This window comes from Plutella xylostella, chromosome 23 (genome assembly GCF_932276165.1).
Source record: "Plutella xylostella chromosome 23, ilPluXylo3.1, whole genome shotgun sequence".
NCBI lineage: Eukaryota > Metazoa > Arthropoda > Insecta > Lepidoptera > Plutellidae > Plutella > Plutella xylostella.
Window position 1 is genome coordinate 3,920,896 of NC_064003.1, and position 24,401 is coordinate 3,945,296.

General features: G+C 40.6%; 2 protein-coding genes across 2 annotated transcripts; one reads left to right on the forward strand and one right to left on the reverse strand.

Moving 5' to 3' along the window:
• The first annotated feature begins 377 nt into the window (after positions 1-377).
• On the forward strand, positions 378-10,269 carry LOC105388951 (epoxide hydrolase 2-like). Its single transcript, XM_038113272.2, has 6 exons — positions 378-789; positions 1,255-1,565; positions 3,669-3,792; positions 6,277-6,394; positions 6,718-6,903; positions 7,693-10,269. Exons 1-6 carry the CDS (start codon positions 571-573, stop codon positions 7,821-7,823), a joined length of 1,089 nt encoding a protein of 362 aa, XP_037969200.2. The 5' UTR covers positions 378-570; the 3' UTR covers positions 7,824-10,269.
• A 343-nt stretch (positions 10,270-10,612) lies between these two features.
• Positions 10,613-24,349, reverse strand: LOC119692494 (adhesion G protein-coupled receptor A3). The gene is made up of 12 exons (XM_048629600.1): positions 23,743-24,349; positions 23,480-23,545; positions 23,040-23,255; positions 21,942-22,819; positions 21,458-21,606; positions 18,343-18,504; positions 16,150-16,387; positions 15,719-15,844; positions 15,312-15,437; positions 14,901-14,996; positions 14,065-14,241; positions 10,613-13,929 (listed from the first exon to the last, which is right to left on the reverse strand). Exons 1-12 carry the CDS (start codon positions 23,961-23,963, stop codon positions 11,123-11,125), a joined length of 5,262 nt encoding a protein of 1,753 aa, XP_048485557.1. The 5' UTR covers positions 23,964-24,349; the 3' UTR covers positions 10,613-11,122.
• Between the last annotated feature and the right edge of the window lie 52 nt (positions 24,350-24,401).

Consider the following 24,401-nt stretch of genomic DNA (forward strand, 5'->3'; position numbering starts at 1 on the left):
GATTGTTGGATTCTATTGCAAACGACTATAGGTACCTACCTACATTTATTTTTTTACTCATAAAGCTTAACTTAGCTTGTGAGATGTAGGTAGTCCAAAGATAACAGTAAGTGCATAAATAAATACATATTTATTACCTACTGACCAACCTACAGACTGATAGAGAGAAATTTTTTAAGTTGTTGGTTCTACAAAAATCTGCAAAAGTTTTGTATTAAAACCATAAAAACATAACCATCTTTGTTTATGGTTCTAATTTCAAAGAGTATAAAGGTAATGAAAGTTGTTTTTAGAATCGATATCTACTTTGATTTCTAATCCAGCGTTTTAAAACCAGTGATAATGATGAATATGGTGACAGTGACAGCTGATATTGACAGCTGCTCAACACAACAACACACGTTTTTTCGTTTCGTTGGCTTCAAACTATTATTTTCAACGATAAGAAATTGATAACAAAATAAATGTAGTGTCTAAAGATCACTTTAGTAAAGACCTTTCAGTTTATCAGTAGTTCGTGTCGTGATTGGTGGCCGGTCGTGGTGTGATTTTAGTTTTTATATTTACACAATGAGTGCGAAAAGAAATCGAAAATCTTTGCAAGTAGTTTCGGGATGGGAGGCGGTAGAATTAATAATTCAGTGTGCATTTTACGGGTTCTGGCAGCTACTGAGGGTGTCGTTCAAACGGCTGTGGAAGGGACATCGCAGAAAGTACAAGAAGAACGGGTCAACTGTGGAACTTACAGTCGACTCGTCCGTCGGTACTCACTGCTATATCAAAATCATGGTTAGTATTTTTTTATATTATTTTGAATTAAGTAACTATAGTTTCATGGTCATCCTCAGCGCGTAAAAGACCATTTCTGGACAAGGATGCTGTGACCGGTGGATTCCTCTCAAGGAGTGCCACCGGTCACACCATTCTTTGCTCAGCCATCCTCATCCAACCACTACCAGCTAAGAATGACATGTCTAAGGTTGTTTGTCCAGTGTACTTACCTTCCATGACTTTCATCATAATCATTGTTTTATATGTATATTATTTATTACATTTGCTTCTCCTCTGAGTTCATTATTGTACTTACACTTGATATAAATATACCTATATCATATAGGTACAATCATAGTGTTATGTGTTAGACATAGAATTTAGATTAAGTAAATAATTTATAAACACCTTGAAAAATAGCCTTGTTATTGTAGCCATCAAAAGAAAGTACTTAACAAGTAACCAAACCTTACAACTTTTCAGGGAGTCAAATACCACTATGTAGAAGCTGGTCCCAAGTACGGAGACCCAATCATAGTCCTCGGCGATGCTCCTGACCCAGGGTTGCTGAAGTCATCAGACTGGGCAACCATTGTGAAGTGCCTGACGGATGCGGGTCACCGAGTGATCACCGTGGACCTCCGCGGGACAGGGGGCAGTGAGAGTGGGGGGCGAGCTGACTTCTCCCCCCCGAGGGTTGTGGAGGAGTTGGTAGGGATGCTAGAGGCACTTGGTGTCTCAGAGCACCGGCCGGCAGTTGTAATTGGCCATGGCATTGGGGGCATGCTGACTTGGTAAGTCTAACAAATATTTGATTTGCATAAAGGTTACTTAAGACCACTGCATTAATACAATTTTAGTTATATCTCTATGATGATGATGAAATGATAGATTTCAAAGCATCATAGTAGTTTGTGAGTGCTATACTTTACAAGATGATTAATTTCATTAAAAAAATCTCCTTTAGGTCCAAACTTCAAGATTTATCTCTGTTAAAATTGGCACACATAGGACAAATCCATAAAAGAAATAATAACAAAACAATAACATCCATATTCACATTGACCCATGACCTCAGTATTTTTTTCTATGTTATATCTGAAATTCCTAATTAATTCATGTTATTTATTTTCAATGCTTCTAAGATAACGTATTTCTAATGTGATGTCTGTGTAACCCTCATTTCAGTGTGAGTCACACCACTCACACCACACGTCACTACATTCCCCAGTAAAACCAAGAAAATATTGTTCCTGCTAACGTACATGCACTTTTGACGGTCTCGCTGTTCAGGTAGGTCCTCGTATTTCATAGTGGTAGTAGCTCAATGAATGCCTTGGGCAGGATTTTCCTGCATGAGATGTTTAAAAGTAATTAATATCAGAGTCGAGACATCGTACGATATTTATTACTATATCCCTTATCTGCCGGTTGTATACGATACAATACAAAGTACATAGTTAAGGCACGCATCATGTTGAGGATATCCTATCCCATATCATGTGATAAAGTTGTAATTAGTTGGTCGAGAATAAGAATGGATCAATAATATCATCGATTAAAACTACATAACTCACTTAATTATGAAGATAAAGTACTTAATGTTTGTTGGAATACAAATAAGTCCTTAGCAAAGGCCGTTAGATAACTATACTAGATACTGGGTTCATTGGTAGTCTAGTAAATACCTAGTAGGTAGTAGGTCCTACCTATAGTTCCAGTTCTAGATTGCATAGATGTATGCCTACGCCTGCACGGAATAAGTAACATAAGGCCTAGCTACCTAATTAATCTTACGAATTAGCAGCGCGCTACTAGCGTTAGACCTAGGTATAACAGTTAACAGATGAAAACACGAATTGTTTCGTTTGCGCAATCTTTCAAAACTCGCACTAATACAGATTTGGTAACGGATCGCTATTGCTTACCTACCTTACATATTACGAGAGTAACCTACCACCAATAAGTCCAGTGACGCTGTCCCTATCGCCACTGCCACGTCGTCTTCATGCGTACAGCACCGGCTCATCTCTAAAGTAAACAACCACCATTAAGCTGATAACACGCGAAAAGTAAAAGATTAACGCAAAACATAGCGCCACTGCGTCAGTTAGTAATTGCATAAAATATTGATAGCATGTGTTGAAGTTGCTATTAACTTGCGGTTTATCTCATGGCCTTTGCATGCGTACATTTGATAGTACATACGGTAGGTATTTTAGGCCTAGTGTAGGTACTTATCTGTCTTGAAAAAGTAATCTACGACTTATTCAAGTACAAGTATAGGTTAAATGCTTAGGGTCACACAAAACAACTTGGAGAACACGGCTTAAACTTCCATAAAGAGACCGTAGAGAGAACTATGTAAAACTTTATGTAAAACAGGACAATAATTTGTATTGTACTATTTCCCATTCCATGGGGAAAGACATCTGATACAAACAAAAACTACCCTTATTCGAATGTAATAAGGGTTCTGTCAGATGTCTTTCCCCATGGAATGGGATATAGTATCAAAGGAAGGCATGGCTTTATATTTTCCTACGCTGTACAAAAGGAACATTCAGAGAGAGAGTATTTCGTAAGGCAATAGTAGGTGCTATTCTTGGCAATCAAGACGTAAATTCATATTGGCACTCCCGACATAAATTTGATTATAATAGTGTTGAGATTGTTTGATGTGCTCGGATTTTCGCCACGCGCCCTACACAAGCCTATCGACTGTAGCCCAAATCTGGCCCTCATAGTCTATGACTAGACCTAAAAAAACCCTTCCTTCATTGGAAGGAGACCCGTGCCGCAGAAGTGGGGACGTGATGATGAGCCTATGACTACCCCCGTTGTCCACAACTCCACAGGTTCCACATCATAATCTGACTACCCCCTCCTGTCGGCAGGTACCTAGTCCACGCTCGCGGCGCGCTGGTCAGCAAGTTCGTGGCAGTGGACGCTCCGCACCCGAGCCTCTACTGGCAGTACCCGCCGGCGCCCTTCTGTCAGAAGTCACTGCACTTTATACAGGTATGTGTATCATTGCCGCATTTACAATCTGCCGTAGTGAGCAGGGAAGTGGGCAGGACGAGTGTGTAATATGATACTTTTCATGCCACTGCCTTTCACTTTAAAGCGAATTGGGCAGTATGTAAACACACACTCCTCTCGATCCTGCTGCAGCAGTATTTAGGGAATTATTATAGGCAGCGCGAGGGGCAGCGGCTGGGCCTGAATGCAAATGAGGTATTAGCTTTACAGCACTAATGATAGGTCTGGATATAAAAAGATAAGATGAAAAACCTAAAACCATTAGTTTAAAATAAGAGAGTTCCTATCAGCCATAATCAGCAAACAGATAGTGGCTCGATGAGGAAGGCTGAGAACAGATTGTTGTTGTGCTCTTTAGGAGAGGCCTATGTCCAGTAGCACTAGATAATATTGGTTATGAGGCCTATCATGATTTTAGAGACGTCTGTCTGTACCTATCTACCCCCTAATGGGGTTCAATGTACTTACTGCAGTGATAAGATCATTCACGATAACGATAAGGTACAAAAATGTGTAAATAATGCATGCGCTACGGTACGGCTGGGTACCTAAATATATTAATTTAAATATTGTGTTATGAGTTTAATAACCTGTTCTTATCAACTTATCATATTAATGCAATTACCTAAGGGTATGCTATTTTAATCAACTAAATGTATTGGTTAAGGAGTTTAAGGACATACCTACCTGCTACTATATACGTACTGCTATTGTATGATCTTCGTAAAAAATGGAGTTATAAACGTGTAAGTATATGAAATTAGAGAAAAGCTGTTGTTTTTTATTATTTAGAACTGCCGCACTATAGAGTAGAAAAGACACACTGTTTACTAAATCTAGATAATATTAATCAATTTAATATTGATAAATAATAATCCGCTAACTCCATATTTTTAAGTCAACATTAATTATTTCAGCCAGTCTTTTTCTGTACAAAGATCATTGCCACGGAATTTTTTTATCCTTGAATACATTATCATTATTTTTTCATAATTTGACCTAATTTTCTTCCGAGATATTAAAATAACAATATCTCTATTCTAGTAGGCAGAATATATACCACACAATGAAATCTATAGTACCTGGATAGTTATCAAATAAGTCGGGTTAAATAAAATAAATTAAATAATGCATAGTTTACACAGAAAGCTAACTAAAGCCGCCCGCACGTTTTTCGTAATACACCTAAAATGTACAGTCACTATATGGCGAAAATTAGTTAGTTATTCTTTCATGGAAAAAATTACAGGACGGATTTCATAAAAAAAAATTATGTAGATGTTACTGTAAAAGCCCGAACAACGGTAAATCCTAGGATTTACCAGTAAATCTTAGGATTTACCAACATGAGTTGGTAAATGTAAGGATTTGTGAAAATGGGTCATTTTTTTCGGGCTTTTACCATCAGAATTTGGTAAATGCTAGGTTTTACCACTGGCACCTAGTAAAAGTTGGTTTTGGAAATAAAACAAAGATTAATTATTACCTATTATATTATTTTATTATATATTACTATTATTACCACTTGTCGAAAAGAAATTGGAGGTCAAGGTCATTCATCTACTTTTGGGCGATGTAATGCACCGGATTATGGTATTTATGTGTATAGTAATAGATGCGAATTATTGGAAAATAACTTTATTTTCACTCATTCACTGAACGATAATTGAAACACGGAAACCGGAAGTAAAATAATTTTCACGTATTATTATTGTTGACGTCGAGTAAATTAGATTGCAATAATAAATATTTCTTAAGTTCGGTTAGTTATAAGTTATCATCATCATCACGACTCATTACGTCCCCACTGCTGGGGCACGGGTCTCCGTCCAATGAAGGAAGGGTTTCGATCTAGTCCACCACGCTGGCCTAGTGCGGGTTGGTGGACCCCAACACAAGCAAGCTTGTGCTGAGCGAGTTGTCGGGTAAGTGGGCAACCTGACTGTCAGACGTTTTCAAGCCGCCCGAAGGCCTCTGACTAGGCTTAACGACTGCTGCCGAAGCAGTAACCGGGACCCACGGCTTAACGTGCCGTCCGAAGCACGAAAGCATCCAGAAAGGAACCACTTGAAATCGGTCACCCATCCAATGGCTGACCATGCTGGTTGTTGCTAAACCTCAGTGATCAGTTACGATCACTGAAGCCCGCTCGACTACGGACGCTTTGTTCGACTACGGAGGTTATAAGTTATAACCTGGCTTTTTCAACATTTACCGTGCCTTAATGTAAATCCTAAGATTTACCAAGTGAATAGTGGTAAAAGTGCGAGTCGCAAAATCTTTCGGGCTTTTACCATTAAGAGTTGGTAAATCTTAGGTTTTACGCGTAAATCTTAGGATTTACCGTTGTTCGGGCTTTTACAGTAACATAGACATCCTGGATTAACTCATTGAGTCAACCGCTTTCGGCTTACAATAACCTTTTTGCAACACCTTGTATAAAAAGTACTTGCTTTCTTCCAGTGGCCCTACCTGCCTGAGCAGTGGCTAGCGGAGAAGGAAGGCGGCTCAGACTCGGACGAGCCGCGCTGGGCGAACTCAAGGGCTTGCGATTGGACCGGAGCCCTCAACTATGTTCGAGGTAACTATCATTATCATCACCACGTGAAAGGAGTGGGGCAATAGAGCCAAAAGCGAGGGGGTTGCTCAATTTGCTGTGTGATGGCTTTGATTTATCGAGTGGGTACCATAAGTTGGCAGGTGTAGGGTGGTTTGCTTACCCTAATTCGTCTGGACCGACAGCTGTGCTTAATTTCTTTTCTCTTACGGTTGAACCCATTTCCTCATCGTCCATTTTAAAAAAAATTGCCAAGCATTGGCTATGGCCATTTCTTAAACCAAACACTTCCAACAGTGTGGTACCACACTGTGTTTCTTCTAACAACCCTCCAACTCCCTCCCCAGGAGCAGCCTGGTGGCGCATCCCGCCCTCCACCCGCGCGGCGCCGCCCGCCCTACTAGTCGGGCGCGGCGGCGAGGCGGGCGGCGCGGCGCAGCTAGTAGCCAGTGCAGAGAGGTGTGCTGCCGCGACCCTGAGGGTAGTGACAGCTGGACAGAGCCTGCCTGCTGTGCTGTTGCCGTTCTTACTGGGTGAGTGCTTGTTGCCGCTCTTACTGCATCTAGTGCTAGTGGCGCCACGCTGCGGGTAGTGACGGTTGAACAGAGCCTGCCGGCTGTGCTGTTGCCGTTCTTACTGGGTGAGTACTTGTTGCCGCTCTTACTGCAGCTAGAGCCAGTGGCGCCATGCTGAGGGTAGTGATGCTGTTGCCGTTTTTACTGGGTGAGTGCTTGTTGCCGCTCTTACTGCAACTAGTGGCCAGTGCCGAGTGGTGCACGAAAGAAACAGGATTGATTATTGACACATCGCCTGTTCATTATACCTAATATAGGTACTCGACTCCCAGAGGGTCTAGTACAGGTTTGTTAGATTGTCGGAAACTATAAAAGTTTGCGTTTTCTCGCATACAAAGTAGCACCTCTAGCGGAAACTATCATGCAACTTTTGACAGATAATCTATGCAGATGACAGAATAAAACGTAAACTTAGTTACCTACTTAGTTTTCAAAAAATGCTAAACCTGTACTAGATGTACAGGTCAGGAGTCAGCGACTAACGCTAATCTGATTGGCCAATCCTTTCACCACATTGACAACCGCTAGTACACTTCTTGATTTTGTCACTGATACGCCTATTGGTATATTGCCGTAAGGACACTCATGGAATCCTCTCATAAATACATAAATACAACATACACAAATGGTCGCCATTTTGTTCTTCTTTCATGACTTAAGCGCAGAGGGCATTTTTAAATCCCCTTGGAGACCCGTCAAGTCAAAACTGAGCATCAATAAAGCTCAATTACTTCATAACTGTTCCAGATAAAGACAAGAGCGTGGAAGACTGCGAGCGGCGCGGGCTCATGGGCCGCATGCTGGGCGCCGTGGCCGAGAAAGGACGCGGGCTGTCGGCGCGCCTGCCGACTAGGCTGCAGCTACCCATCACTGCTTAGAGGAGAGAGTGAGAGAGAGATAGTAGTAGCTAAGAGGAGAGTGTGAGAGAGATAGTAGTAGCTTAGAGAAGAGTTTGTGGGTAGTCACTATCACGGTTTAGAGGAGTGTGTGTATCAATGTGTAGAGAGTGTGGGTAGAAGGGCATGTTTCATAATGGATGGACGTTGTGGATAGGCTGTTTTGAAAAGGGCCATACCTTAACCTTAGACACTTGCTAAATACTGTCAAAAGGCTTTCAAACGCCTAACAAATAAAGGAAGATTTAGACAGGGTCTGTGACTGGCGCCGAAATCGAAACAAGTCAGCGCCGACCCAAAAAAATCATGTTAATTGATTTCCTCATCACGACTGTCAGATACCTTGTAGAAATCTACACAAGTTTTATCTCCATAATATTTCAATGTATCCGCTATCCGGCAATTTATCCAGCCATTGTGAAAAAGGTACTAAGCATTATCCTGTAAGGATAGTTTATTTGGTGTGGGTGTTGGAAAGAACACCAGTGTACAATGTAGCGAATAGTGAGGGAGGTAAGCTTTATAGAGCCTAAACTAAAGCTAAGATATATGATCTACTTTGCAAGACAAAGTAAAGCAGCATATCTTTTTAAATTATGATAAATATTTTTTAGTAACAAAGGTTCCAGAAAGATTTAGTTTAAGCCAAACTAGGGTTAAGAAGCTGTGAATATTTTTAAATATATTGCTACAATTTACAAGACTGATACCCCAATCAGATTTGTTTCCTATAATTTACAATCTCAATAAGTTAAAAATGTAGCTAGAAGTAAATGTTGAAGATTTTATTTTGAAATTTAATTTAATTTTGTTAAGTTTTATCGATGTAAGCGAGTGAATTATACCAAAATGTAATTTAATCTATTTTCTATTTATGAGTTTAAATAAAGATAATATTTTATATGCTGTACTTATCGAGTTTTTCAATGAAACACAAAAAATATTCTTGCAAATGCCGCTTTTAATATGCAATATGCTCACAAAAGCTAACCGGATATAAATTTTCACTATGAACCATACATAATATTAATAATATATTCACAAATCTTTTTCTGTAATATGTACTTCGAAACTTCAATTTACATTTTAACCTTCTGTACAATTTTGCATGCAACCTATAATTCATACTTTATCAATACAAAGTGCATCCTTCTCAGTTTAGTAAAACAATTTATTTTAATCTATAATCTACTGTAATTTTGAAATTATTATACTAAAGTTTTGTTTGTTCTTTCAGAAATGGAATCAGAGTAAAATGCACTTTAGGTTGAACCTTGACCTCAGATAGGTATCTGTATAAATTTGCTTATCTTGGTATCATTCTACATATTTATATAGAAATGTTATAAATATAAGCAAACTTATAGATAGCATCAAAAGCGGCCAAAAGTCACAACACAACTAAATACATCGAAAAAATACCTAAAACGTTATCTACTCTTTAAAACATGGTATAAAATTGAACTTTCATACAACTACGTAGAATTTAAATATATTTTAATATACAAATAGTCATGTTAAAAAGGCTAAAATCACTCTAAGTCTATGTATTTATACAATGCCAGTAGAGGCCTAACAAAATTTGCTTAACCAGATAAGTAGGCACACAAGTTTAATACATTTAAAGTTTAAAAGGTTTTCAATGAATGACATTAATACTTAAATAAGTTATATTAGAGAAGACTAGGTCAGTGGGTTAGAATCAGTCGATTTTGATACAAAATGTTAGTTTTAAGTTTAAAACAAAATGCTATTAGTTTGGTAAACCATTTTACATGTTACTAAAATTAACTTGGCTCCAACTTAGATATTTTCAAAATTACAAATATGAAACTTGAAAAGGGTGGTAGACGTAAGTCATTGTAAAGTTTGCCATTATGCTATGGTATGTCAAAAATAATTGGAAAATTGATACAATTATTATTTCATTTGACCATAATAATAATTATGGTAAAATTATTGGTATGTAAAACGGTTTACCTTAGTTAAAGTTACAATGCATAAAAAATACATTACTGTTATTGGGCTTAAACTTATACATTTAAATATTCAAAGAGGAAGGGTTTCGAAGATTATTTTAACATTCCAATATAAGATTTGGCACATAGTATTTTAATTTAATCTTAACTTTCCATGCTACTAAAGCTTTTGACAGGCCACCCTTACAAACAGAGATCTAAGCGTTTTATATTTATTAAAATCCTTAGTTTTATAGTGTTTTGCAAAAGATTAATTATAATCCCAAAGATGGCACACGCTGCTTCCTGCTTCTTCATATTACTTTTAGAAATATTTATTTACGTACATTTACAAAGTGTGAAACTTGCAAGTCGTAATAACAGAAGCCTGTGCCTCCTTTTGGATTTTAATATCATTTTGCGAAAACCCTCGCACACGTTTTTACTACTATTAAACAGTCGATCATTTATGTATTCTGCTATTTATTTCCACATACACATACAAATATGGCAAGAAGTAGGTATATAAGTTTCATTATTAAACCATTTTAGTTTTCACATAATTATACATAGAAGGAAGATGGTGAAAGAAAATACATTACGTAAAATATTGGGTACGGTACATTGGTACCTACTTACAATAATCAAGAAAAGTTTTACCTACTAAAATACTATTTACAAATTTGGAAGTAACGTACTCACGATATCATTTTGAGGTTGGGTAAAAGATTATATAAAGTCAGTCCCGTACAAAGCGACACAAAGGAGTAGAAAAATTTATCTCCTCTCTATTTGAAGATGATACTCTGAATCTGAATTTTATACTCTGTTTATGTCTCCTTGTATATTGGTAAAACTTAAAAATAATTACATGTCAAAATATAAATTACTATTTTACAAAACGTAGGGACACACCAACGTGTCTTTGTCAACCTAAACCATGTCGGTTTTTTTAATGTTCTTTGCTAACAAGATCAATTTCCGTCAATAAAACTCCCAGTCGCACAACTCTTCTGTTCTGAACACAATTTTTACCTTAAAATAAATAATAATACAGGTCTTCTTTTACTGCTAACTGTACTTTGTAAAATAAATATTGAGTCCTAAGACGTTTCAGTGACAGACGCTCATTCCAGGCTAATACAGTTCGTTTTCCCTTTAAAACTAACAAATGACAATAAAATAGATTTGGCATCTGTCATAGAACTCATGCCAAATTTTACAATGTATAGTCTCAATTCGTGAGTGATCTACAATCCAGTATCTATCCACTATATCCAACATAAAAGATTAAGGAACACCTCACAATTGTCCACATTTCATTCACACTGTAGTCTCTCCTTTGACATCTGACACCGCCTCGCTGACGCAACTGTCACTGTCACACGGCTTCAACGTCACATCACTATTCACTGTCACATCCAACGCCTCAGCTTCACGTCGAGGCGACGATCTATCCCTCTCCCTCGTTATCGCCGTATACAGCTCATCTATCTCGCTCGTGAAAGACACCGGACTTTCCCGATTCACTTCGGGACAGCTGACCGCCGCGTATTCACCTTTAGGGTGACTCTTTATCGTCTTCCTCCAACCAGGGTCGAAGTTCACGTACTGACTTTCCACATTCGAGATGTCTTCGTTGCTGAAACTGATCTCGTTTGGACACATGGAGGAGGGCGACGGGGCGTATAGGCCGTGGCTTCGGATGCTCACTTCAGACATCTGGTAGTTTGGGCAGTAGATGTCGCTTTCGTTTTCAAAGCCCTGCTCACTAGCGTTGGTGCTGCACGTCTCGAAGTCGTATGTTGTCTTTGCTAAGAAAAATGCGTCCTTTTCTTCATCTTTCTCTTTATTGTCTACATTTTCAATCAACTTCTCCAGCTCATTATTGCTTGGTTCGTTGTCGTTAGTCTGCGGAGTGCTGGATCTGTTGATGTCGTCACTGTTCATTGTGCACTCTTCCGAAATGTCTTGCAGGGATTTGTCTATGTGATCTTTGCTGTCTTGCTTTTGCGGTTGCAAGTAGTCTATGTACTGGCCAAAGCTCTCTGTGTCAGTTATTTCGTTGGTCGAACATAAGGCGCTGTGGGTTTCTTGTAAGGAGGTTAATTCAGAGTGCGTGTTGAGGGTTTGGTCTGAGCAGGTGTGAGGCATGGCTATTTCTGACGCAGAGCTGTATTCTAGGCTGCACTGTTGGGACACGGTCCTCATTTCTGGCTGCTCACTGGCCTGGCTTTGCAGGCATTCTTCAGACACACTGTTCCTTTGACCATTAAACCCTTTCGCGTTGGCTTTGACGACTTGATGTTGCGGAATCAACGTTTCAGGCACGTTCGTGTAAATATTCATAACTTGAGCGCGGTTATTTTTACCATCATCCTTATTCCAAGACTTTCTTGTGTCTATTGAGTAGTTTTTATATTGACTCTCTTTGCTTTCGTCTTCTTCTAGAAGATTGGGATTGTTGATGACTTTTCTTGCCTCTTTGATGCCGTTGTTAGATCTTTCCACGTGTATATTTGTATTGTTGACTTTGGTTCCCGAGTTGATCATGTTAGCGACACCGCTATACGCCTCATTGGTCGGCAAGGGTAGCGATATATGTGAATCCGTGTCACAGTCCCTTCTGGTGGGTAACTCTAGACAATTCCTCTTCATATTCTGCCTCTGCTTCTTGAAGAACTTCTTGGCTACATTCATTTGGTTGGGGTTGTAGAAGACCTCTGGCCCGACGCTTGCCGTTTCTGGATACGTCATCATGGAGTTGTTAGACCGATACTGCTGTCGGTGCAACACTACCAGGTTTATATTGGGATTCTTTGCGTTCGTGTTTTTGACTTTATCCTTCTGTAAAGTCTGCCCATTCAGTTCTGCAGCAGCTTTGTAGGTTCCACTGTTGTTCGTTTTAGAGTTAGTTCTATTCGAGCTTCTGCTACCGGATCTTGACCTATTATCATTCGGGACTGTAAGAGACAGTGGCGCAGTCACCTGATTCGGCGGAGGATTCTGTTGGTTTGAATCGAAAACGCTTCTATTCCTACAACACTGTTTGCTCTTTTGCAGATAACAATGCATCATAGACCATTGAGCTCGAACATCACTTCTTGCAATACCATAGAAGAAAAGTATAAACGTGCCTAAAATCGTCGAGCAAACTGCATATATGATGCTACAAATATCCTCTTGGTATGGCAAATACGCCGGCAGAGGCCTATAGACCGCTATAGCCCCGCACGTCCAAACAGACATGTATAGGCAAAGCACTATAACTTGAGCCCTCAGTTGTATTATCGGCGTATGCTCAACATCCTCCATTTCGCTATCAGCGGTGGATTTAATACTTCTGCGTTCAGCTGTATCGTTGCTTTGATTCGGCTCCCACATTTCCAAATCCACGTTTTCAGTGGCCTGGGTGCCCTCTGACAACTGCACGTTCATAGTCCTTATAGTGCACCGGATGAGTAAATAAATTATAAGCAGGAAAAACAGTAATATTCCTCCGGGAACGAACAAGGCCGCTAAAGATGGGGCGGTACTGAGGAAACATTGCGTGTAACCCGCATAGTCTTTCAAGTTGACTGCTCCAGATATTCCACAGACAATCAAAGCTATGCCCCAGCCGACCAGATACAAACCCAATATAGGTTTCTGAACGGGAACGTCTGGTGGTAACTCGTCTTCTGGAGTCCTGACAGGATTGTGCGTCTTTGTCACCCACTTGTACATATTGCTAGCCGACACACACATCCACAGCAGGCAAGAAAGAGACAGATAGTGTATCAACAATCCGACCACTTGACACAACTTGACGTCTTCCGTTTGGTATATACCTAATGTATACATGAAGCAGAGCAATCCGATCGCTATCCACGTGTTAATAAGGGCATGTTTAGTTTTCTTCGCCATCTGGACTGCTGGAAAGCACATGATGTAGGTAAGAGTGGCGCAACTCACGCAGCCAATCAGGATCAAGCTGCCGACGTAGACTGCCGGATGAGAGACTTTGAACCTTGCGCCGTCGGTCTTAGCGCCGTAAATGCCGGTTTCGACGTTTTGTAGTAAGCCAACGTAGGCTAACTTGAAGCAGCTGATGATGATCATGTCGCCGACCACGTGGGTAACTTTGCAATCTGAAAATAAGAGAGAATGTTATTTATAAAACCGTAAATTATAGCCTTTTATTTTATAGCCTGTATTTGATAATACATAAATACTCTTCCACCCTAAGGTCATAATCAATATACATTAGGTCATAATTCGCTCACCGGTAGTCTGCTCTATCCACCGCGCCTGGTGCGCCAGCCTCACGGCGGCGCGGCCTCCTGAAGCGCCGCTCACCCGCATCGACACTATCACTGGCTCCAGCAGGGGACCGGATATGTTCATGTTCACTGCGGGAGAAGACTTCTCTGTCCACCGCGCATGGTGAGACATTCTCAAGGCTATGATGGTTGTAACAATATACATTATAAGACACTATTAACCCACCTGTAGTCTAATCCATCCACCACTAGCGAGACAGCTTCAAGGCACTGCAACCCTAGTATTAATATACATCAGGACAGTAATCTATTCTCTCACCTGTAGTCTGCTCTATCCACCTTGCCTGGTGAGCCAGTCTCAAGGCACTACGACCCTTGTACCAATCTCCATTACGACACTATTCCCTCACCTGTAGTCTGCTCTATCCACCGTGCCTGGTGAGCCAGCCTCACGGCGGCGCGGCCTCCAGAAGCGCCGCTCATTCCCATCGACACTATCACCGGCTCCAACAGGGGACCGGATATGTGAGATCAAGGCACTATGACCCTTGTATCAACATACATTATAGGCTAATAGCTTACCTGTAGTCTGCTCTATCCAACGCTCCTCACCATTAGCCAATAATCATCCACTGCTGGACATAGGCCTCTCCCAAGGAGCGCCACAACACTCGGTCCTCGGCCTTCCTCATCCAGCCACCACCGGCTACCCGCCTAAGGTCGTCGGTCCAGCGGGCAGGAGGGCGTCCCACGCTGCGTTTGCCAACGCACCTGATAAGTCAATTTCAAGCAATGTTTGCCCCTGTATCAATATACAATATAGGACACTATTAGCTAACCTGTAGTCTGCTCTATCCACCGCGCCTGGTGCGCCAGCCTCACGGCGGCGCGGCCTCCTGAAGCGCCGCTCACCCGCATCGACACTATCACTGGCTCTAGCAGGGGACCGGATATGTTCATGTTCACTGTAGGGAGAAGTCTTTTCTATCCACCGTGCCTGGTGAGACAGCCTCAAGACACTATGACTATGACTATTGTCGAGTGGAGACCACGAACAGGCAAACGCAGCGTGGGACGCCCTACTGCCCGCAGGACTGACGACCTTAGGCGGGTAGCCAGTAGTGGTTGGATGAGGAAGGTTGAGGACCGAGTGTTGTGGCGCTCCTTGGGAGAGGCGCCTATGTCCAGCAGTGGATGATTATTGACTGATGACCCCTGTATCAATGCACATTAGGACAGTATTCCCTCACCTGTAGTCTGCTCTATCCACTGCGCCTGGTGCGCCAGCCTCACGGCGGCGCGGCCTCCAGAAGCGCCGCTCACCCGCATCGACACTATCACCGGCTCCAGCAGGGGACCGGATATGTTCATGTTCACTGGAGGAGAAGTCTTCTCTACCCACCGTGCCTGGTGAGACAGCCTCAAGACACTATGACCGTTGTCGAGTGAAGACCACGAACAGGCAAACGCAACGTGGGACGCCCTACTGCCCGCTGGACTGACGACCTTAGTCGGGTAGCCAGTAGTGGTTGGATGAGGAAGGTTGAGGACCGAGTGTTGTGGCGCTCCTTGGGAGAGGCGCCTATGTCCAGCAGTGGATGATTATTGACGGATGATGACCCCTGTATCTATATACATTAGTTCGCTATTCCCTCACCTGTAGTCTGCTCTATCCACCGCGCCTGGTGCGCCAGCCTCACGGCGGCGCGGCCTCCAGAAGCGCCGCTCACCCGCATCGACACTATCACTGGCTCCAGCAGGGGACCGGATATGTTCATGTTCACTGCGGGAGAAGAAACGGAATTAAAATACCAAAAGATTAAATTTTGTTTTATCTAAATCGGTTCAGCCGTAGTGACTAGTGGCGCTCATTGGAAGGTACTATTTCCAGAAGAATGTGTGTTTCTTGATTACGATGTTTATCACGATTAGTCTAAATAAAAAGATCACATACTATTAGTATACTGAATCTCCCGTAACGTCTAAGGGTGGAATGGTAGATAATGCTGTTGCATTAAAATATTAAATCCACCTTTTCTACACAAAAAAAATTATTAAACCGAAATCACAAAATAATTAAATACTCACACAAATGGAACCCGACAACCGGCGACGTTATCTCCGCATTAATATCATCCCTCTTCGTACTCCTCCCATAGTAGTCTTTCGACCGGTGCTGGTTGTTATTAGTCTCATCATCATCAGCTATGGGCAGCAGAGGAAATAGTGATGCGTCCTCGTACAGAGATATGACTAGCTGCTGCATCCCGGTGCTAGATAGCAGCGAGCCGTTGTCCGTTGTACTGTAGAGCAGGGATTGGGGTATCTGGAAAAGGAATTTGTGGGTTTTAGTTGTGCTACAGACACTGGGAAATGTAGTTGTATTTGGATTTGCTAACAATGGAAATAATCAGTAACAAAAATCAATAAACGGGATATGTTGGCTGAAAGGTAAAGGTGACTGGCTGCTTACGTATCTTATTCCAAAGACTACAATATTATATGTCTCTAGGTGAGCCACGAACAGGATACGACACATTATTAAATTTACAAAAGGACTCGAGACTCGTCTATACATAGGTATAGTAGCAATGACCCTCTAATCCTAATCGTTTCGACGCAGCAGTTTTATAGAAGCTGCCGATACAGCAAACATAACTATGAAATCACGCTTATTCCAGCCTTACAGGCTTCACAATAAGACTCACCTGTATAGCAGCGACAACCCTCTCGTCCCTGCCCGCGCGCATGGTGGCCGCGGTCCTGTTGGAGCTGGTGCAGTGAAGACCCGACCTAGCTACCTACACAAGACAACAAGACTCACCTGTATAGCGGCGATGACCCTCTCATCTCTCCCAGCCCTCATAGTAGCAGCGGTTCTGTTGGAGCTGGTGCAGTGAACAACCGACCTACCTGCCTACACAACAAGACTCACCTGTATAGCGGCTATAACCCTCTCATCTCTCCCAGCCCTCATAGTAGCAGCGGCTCTGTTGGAGCTGGTGCAGTGCAGAAATAAAGCTACCTAAATAGCTGCTATGACTGCAAACAGCACCATGCTATCACACATAATTCAGGCGAACTGCCTTCACAATAACACTCACTTAGTCATGACATTGGCCCATGTCTGAAGTTAATAATGCGGGTTGTAAGTTATACAACGAACAATGAAGAACTGACCTACCTTCCTTCACAATAACACTCACCTGTATAGCAGCGATGAGCTTCTCATGGCATCTGGTATAGCAGCGATGAGCTTCGTATGGCATCATACTATTTGAGCTCGTACAATGAAGAATCGACCTAGCTACCTACACAACAAGACTCACCTGTATAGCAGCGATTACCCTCTCATCTCTCCCCGCCCGCATGGTGGCCGCGGTTCTGTTGGAGCTGGTGCAGTGAAGAAATAAAGCTACCTAAATAGCTGCTATGACTGCAAACAGCACCATGCTATCACACATAATTCAGCCATACTTACTTCACAGTAAAACTCACCTGTATAGCAGCTATAACCCTGTTTCTGTTGGAGCTACATAGTTCAGAGAAGAAATAAGCTTACATACCGGCCGTTACAGCAAGCAGCTCCGTATAATGATGCTAGAGACTCAAGACTCACCTGTATAGCGGCGATGACCCTCTCGTTCCTGCCCGGGCGCATGGTGGCCGCGGTCCTGTTGGAGCTGGTGCAGTGCAGAACCGACCTAACTACCTACACAACAAGACTCACTTGTATAGCAGCGATGACCCTCTCGTCCCTCCCAGCTCTCATAGTAGCGGCGGTTCTGTTGGAGCTGGTGCAGTGAAGAAATAAAGCTACCTAAATAGCTGTTATGACTGCACACAACACCATGTCATTTCGCTTATTCCAGCCTTACAGGCTTCGCAATAGGACTCACCTGTATAGCGGCTATAACCCTCTCATCTCTCCCAGCCCTCATAGTAGCCGCGGTTCTGTTGGAGCTGGTGCAGTGCAGAACCAACCTACTACCATTACATGATGAAAGAATACATTGTAAGGAGACCTCATTTAGATTCTTAATGTGTACCCTACTTGCATGGAATTCATTCAAAAACGGCGATATGGTTCGCGACCTATCTTCTAGTGCCTCTCCACTACTGGAGGTACGCGGTCAGCTCTGCATACTCCTCTCTATGCGAACTATCACGTGAGTACAAATGTACAGAGAAAAGCGGGTAGGTCGCTTGGGAGTCACCTCTCACTTAACCTTCGGGGTTTACAGTCGTGAGCATGTATATGTAGGTATTAATCATACTCACTTGTATAGCAGCTATAACCCTCTCGTCCCTCCCAGCCCTCATAGTAGCAGCGGTTCTGTTGGAGCTGGTGCAGTGCAGCGCGCGCCGCGGGGCCGAGTACCACGCGCACGCCACGCCGCTGAACCCCTCCGCTAGCGGGAACCGCTCCACCGCCATGTTGGACTGGAATAATGTTTTTTTTTAAGAATGTAAAATCATTTATTTACCAAGAAAATCCAGTAAAATTAAATTAATTGAAAAAAATAATAATAAAAAATTGGACAATCTCAGTATAGTTTGCTGGTTTTTCAGATTGCCCCATCTCATTTTAGTAGGGTTGCTCCAATGACAAAGGAATAAAGAGAGGACCTGGCATAAAAATCGGTACCTACTTAAAAATATATCGTCGTCTCTTTTTAACTTATTGGTGTTATCGTACGTAAAAAAGGACAACAGTAGTTTTGGTTTTGCCTAAAATTACAACATTGCACAGGGGTATAATCGTGACAGTTCTGACATTGCGAAAAAGAGACGCTTAGCTACATTAAGCGTAAGAAAGAAACGTTAAGCTGTAAATGTTTTTTGTCCTTTTTGCTGTGGCGCCTGTTTACGTCAGTTCTCTTTGCCAAACAATGAAACAAATGAAAAATCTTTGCCAAACAAAGGCTGACAGTTACAACAAAATTTTCTAAATGCTATTTATTTTTGATTTGCTAGTGATTTGTGGGTGTTTATTAAGTTTATTAGACTATTATCATCACTTAACGAGTGTGTGACATGGGTGGGTGGATTTTGTTCGGTTGTATAGAGCATATTGAACGAAAACACGATGGAATGATGGATGAGATATATTTTCACATGTAAGTAGATACTATCAAGTTTAACAAGCTTACATTCATCATAGTACTATCTATTGGCTTGATTTTAATATAAAACGATACTAATTTTAATACTGTAAGGTCTTTTAGTATCAGTTTTAAGTAAAAATTACGAGGTACCATATCATAACAAATCACATGGTGTTGCAAGTTATTGAAAATTTATTTTACCCACAAATATTATAGTATGCAAAGAAAATACTAGAAATTGTAACGGACTCGGGTTGGGTTTACAAATGGGGCGCACGAATTCGGTTTTTGTGAAGATTGTATTTTGTAGAAGTCATTCTCCTCTCTCAAATGAGGTGCCTCTCATTGTGAGGAAACTTTCGTTTCGTTTTTTTCTTCTATGTGTGATTTCTTCTGTATAATATAAAGTTTATTGTATTGATACGAAATGCGTGTTTCCTTTAAAAAAAACCCCATCACATATTTGGCCCACGATTCTAATGCTCATGCTCATCCATTTATCTCTGCTTCATAGGTTTCCGACACAAAAAAATATATCAAGAAAATGGATAGACATTACCGGTCGCACAAATTGGGAACCAAAGAAACATACAAAAATTGTGTTCGGCACATTTTGAAGAGGATTGTTTCGATTGGACGAAGACAATGAATCATACAATCCACTCAGTTTGTGTATATTAAATAATTATATTGAAATCAAATAAGTATGAGTAAAGTTTTTTTTCTTATATCGTCGGTTGACAGGAAAAACTCACTAAGGCTGATTTTTCAATATTCAGATAAATGTTATCTGGGTAATACAAACATTGAGAAACATTGAGACGCAACAGCATCAAAATTATTTCCCAGCAAAACTTTTATCTGGCTATTGAAAAATTAGCCTTTAGTGTCTTTTTCCTATCAACCGACGATATAGTCAAGTTTTGTTTTTGTTATTATGATAAGTTAAATTTCCCCATATTTAGGTTTAATTTTTTTGTCGGCAACATCTATGGTTTGAGTGAGAAAGAGAATAGTGCACACGGCGATTGCCAGTCTAGAGGTAGTAGGTCTATGCAACATTGCGACCGGTCGCCATGTTGATTGACATCCAAACACAAGGTACTTCAGCTGTCAAACAATTTGTTTGTTTACATTTTTCAAGAAAACCGCCGCCATTTTAATTGAAACCAAAGTTTAGGTAAGCGCATTTTTTTCGTGGATATGCCATGTCCTCTCTTTATTCCTTTGTCATTGGGTTGCTCTGAGTGAAATTCACTCAAACTCTAATGTCATTATTCATCATTATGATAATAGTTTACAAAACCCCAACAAAACCCTCATGGACTTTAAATTCCAAGTAAGTAAGTAAAATTCAATCATATTCAGACACGTAAAAATAAAAGCCTTCTGCATACATGGCTGTTTGGAATTTAGAATATTATTATGTGACTCGCTCGATCTATACATTGAAGAATACTAGAGCTATTCTAGATATTAAAAAGAGTGCATAAAATCAAAAAGATAATTTATCAGATCAATAAAACGTAATGAAACTCTGATAGCCCACTTTATTCTTATCATTATATCAATTCCAATCTAATACAATTTTATGATGAATATAGATTCGTAATTCACAAACTATCTTGAAATCTTTCATGACTCCTTCAGTTCGTTTAAGAAAAAAATATGTCAGAATTAGTTAAGAATATTTGCCTTGTTATTTCTGATAATATTTGCCTTGTTAGTTTTGACCCACTAAATTTTAACATTGTTATTTTCTGTTCAAGTTTTAATATTGTTATAATATGATATTATGCTTAGATAATTTAGTTTTAAGTCACTGTTGTCGTTAAGATAGTATTATTTGATAATGCCGTGATCGCCTATAATGGTTTTCACAACGAAATTTCTATTATGTTAAATTTTCTGTTAAGTATGTCTGTTGTGTTAACTGCTGGTGATCCTTATGTTAATAAATAAATACATAATTAAACTATGCCGCATTTAGACGACCCCATACATGAGACAGGAAGTGGGTATTGGCAGCGAATGCATTTTGTACCTTGTCAAAATGAAAAACCGTCTATCTATCTCTTATCTATCTATCCTACTAATATTATAAAGAGTTTGTGAGGGTGTGTGTTTGTTTGTTACTTCATTCGATTTTAATGAAATCTGATACGGAGTTAACTGACACCCTGCATTAACACATAGGCTTCTTTTTATCGCGGAATTCCCACGGGAAACTTTATAAGGCGGGAACAGCTAGTATAAAATATGCCATCGGTAGTACCAGTTTCCCATACCTTCTGCCCCTGTATATTGCCGATATGCTGCGAGATCTCCTGCACGGCCTCCAACATGTCGGTACACGCGCCGTACTGCAGCTCCGCCGCCGCCATGACAGCTGCTGACACGTTCATTGTGGCGCTGATCACGTCTAGCAGGGAGGAGCCTGGAGGGGGGAGTTAAGGGGTTAAGAGACGTTTTGAAACTTTGAACAGGGGTGTCTACATCGTGTGGTGAATAGAATAGAATATTCTTTATGTTTAGAATATGCTTTTATACAAACACATAGGCACAAAAAGGCCGTCTTATCACTAAATGCGATTTTTTTCAAGACAACCTTTGGAAGGAAGAATACTTATGTTCAAATAGGGTAATAGATTATTTTGTGGGCTGTGGGTCTAGATGTAAATAGCGTGTGTGATTTTTTACTGATTGGATTTTGGCAAATAATAAGATTAGATTATTAATTAAACTTATAAATTAAATTACCTATCGACTTACCAAGATCCTGTTCCTCTTCAATATATTGCATGTAATTCCGGATAGCCGCAGCGATGAACATGACGTCATCAGGGTCAGAGATCTCCGCCAACGGATATGTCTTCTCTTGAATAAGTAACGCCAGTCTCTCAGTCGCATTCACTGCTGAATACTGCACTAAACTGATGTTTAACAGAGCAAACTGCTGCAGTAACTTAGTTACGTTGCTTGTGTATGAACAAGCTGTGGTATTTGGCATGCCCCAGGTGGCATTGGCTTGGCAGTATCTATATGCTAAGCCTTCCCCACTTCTACAAGGGACGGAAGCTGTATGATTCAGCAATACTTGTGGCCACGCATACAGTCCCTTATTGTCAATAGTATGGTTCGTCATACAGTATTTTGTAGTGTTTGAAATGACCACAACTTCTACAGTATGGTTGTGCTTGATGTGATTCTGGTCTGAGTAAGCACAAGTCCAGTTGCCAGTGTGATGGTTTGTGAGGTTCGGGAAGAACAATGTAGTCTCTGCTAGGCCTTCCTCTTGCATGTCTGTTGTTGTTTCATTAACATCACAGATTTCCAACATTGGATGGATCCATTTCAGCTCATACTTAGCTAAGACTGATGCAAATGGAGCATTACAGGAGAGGTTCAACGAGTCTCCTTCGAAGACCACTTGATTTTGATATGGTTTGACGACTAAGGTGGTGATAGGTAGGAGACTACCGCAAGCGGAGAGATCGAGGAAGATCTTGAGTTTGCGTACAGTCTTGTTGAGCATGTTCTCAGGGGAAGCGCACTTGGGGTTGCCAACAAGCTTCACACTAGTGTTTCTGGCCCAGTCAGCCAGCCACAGCAGCTCGCAGTCACATATAAGAGGGTTCTCTGTGATGTCACTGCAAAGAATTGTAGGTTTAGTGTACTCCTCAGTTACATTTTTATGTGGAACCAAAAATTATATGAGGTTTTTAAGTCTTATGTAGGTACTTATTTATCCTGCATTTTTTCTTGGCAAGATATTATATTGTATGTATTTGCAAGATACATTCATTTTCAGTTAATTTTAGCCTACTATAATGATTAAACAATAAAATAAGGATAAAAATTAATACTTACAGTTGTTTCAATCCAACAAGATAGTCAAATGTTCCCACTGGAAGCACAGATATATGGTTGTGGGTCATGATGAGCCTCTCGAGATTCACCAGGCCTTTGAACATTTCTTTGTAGATGTTGCTTATCTGATTGTTGGACAGATCCAGTCTTTGCAGACTGGTCATGTTGTAGAAGGCATCTGACTCTATCAGAGATATTTGGTTCTTGCTCAGATCACTGCCGATAAGAATGATAATGAATAAGGTGTTAATTGCACAAATAATAGTAACAGACTTGATTTTCTTAATTATATAATGTTATGATGGTTGATTTGGTAGTATTTATTGTGTCATGACTTGACTAAAAGATCCCATAGCTGTCTTCAAGGGATGGTAATTTAGCTCATTAAATCTATCTATAAAAATAATTATGAAAATATCTATCTTTATGCTTAAACTTACAGTTTTTGTAGATTAGGCAGTTGCAGCTCTCTTGAAAGAACTGTGATTGCATTCCCAGACAAATTCCTGTAAAAGAGGATACATTCATAAATGAAATGATGTTATGGTTCAATTCTTGGACTCATTTTAATAAGAAATATTCAGTGTTGCAGTGTTACACTTGAACAGACTAATCAATTGTCCTTTTGAGTCATGAACATGCCAATGAATGCCTTGTTGTGCTAACAACAGGCTATTATACAGAAACATGACTGGATACTCACAAACTGATGACAGTGGTCAAGACTTGGCTGAGATCTATCTCCTTGAGTTCCGTGAGCTGTGTCGGGGACCCTCCACACTTGAGCCTCAGCGGGTCCCCAGCCTCCACCTCTGGGACCGCCCCATCACCAGCCTTGTTCTTGCAGACGCAAAGAGAAGGACAGTACCCCACACATTCCTGCCCGAGCAGCAGCAACGTCACCAACGACGCCAAGTAATTCATTTTTCACCAATTATTGTAAATCCAGCAACAAGACCATGGCACGCAGCCAAAATAAACCATAAAACAATCACATCTTCACGAATTCTTTAGACGAATTATTTCGGTGTTTTTGATGTGAGTTATTGGACAAGTTTATAGTGGTATTTTTTGTAATATTACACGATAAGTCTTTCTCATGTTTTTACTTGATTTACTGGAAATTATAATTTAAAAGTAAATAAATAATGGAATTCCAATCAACACCCCACCGACCGACATTTGTTGACTGAAAAATTCACAGATAACTTTTCAAAAATAACTTGTTTTCACAGACAACCAAATCTCAAACCGTGCAAAAAAGAGTGAATGAAATACAGAAATAATACTGTTGTCCTACGGCTTGAAGCGGCTGGAACACTGAAATATCTCTTGTACCAACATAAGCATATCCATGAAAGT

Excerpts from the sequence above, each read along its gene's own strand:
- LOC105388951 (XM_038113272.2), top strand. The coding sequence starts at position 571 with ATGAGTGCGAAAAGAAATCGAAAATCTTTGCAAGTAGTTTCGGGATGG. Across the intron at positions 3,793-6,276 it reads AGTCACTGCACTTTATACAG|TGGCCCTACCTGCCTGAGCA; the intron begins GTATGTGTATCA and ends GCTTTCTTCCAG. Across the intron at positions 6,395-6,717 it reads AGCCCTCAACTATGTTCGAG|GAGCAGCCTGGTGGCGCATC; the intron begins GTAACTATCATT and ends CTCCCTCCCCAG.
- LOC119692494 (XM_048629600.1), bottom strand. The coding sequence starts at position 23,963 with ATGAATTACTTGGCGTCGTTGGTGACGTTGCTGCTGCTCGGGCAGGAA. Across the intron at positions 22,820-23,039 it reads CTTGTTGGATTGAAACAACT|TGACATCACAGAGAACCCTC; the intron begins GTAAGTATTAAT and ends AATTCTTTGCAG. Across the intron at positions 21,607-21,941 it reads TGAAGAGGAACAGGATCTTG|GCTCCTCCCTGCTAGACGTG; the intron begins GTAAGTCGATAG and ends TCCCCCCTCCAG.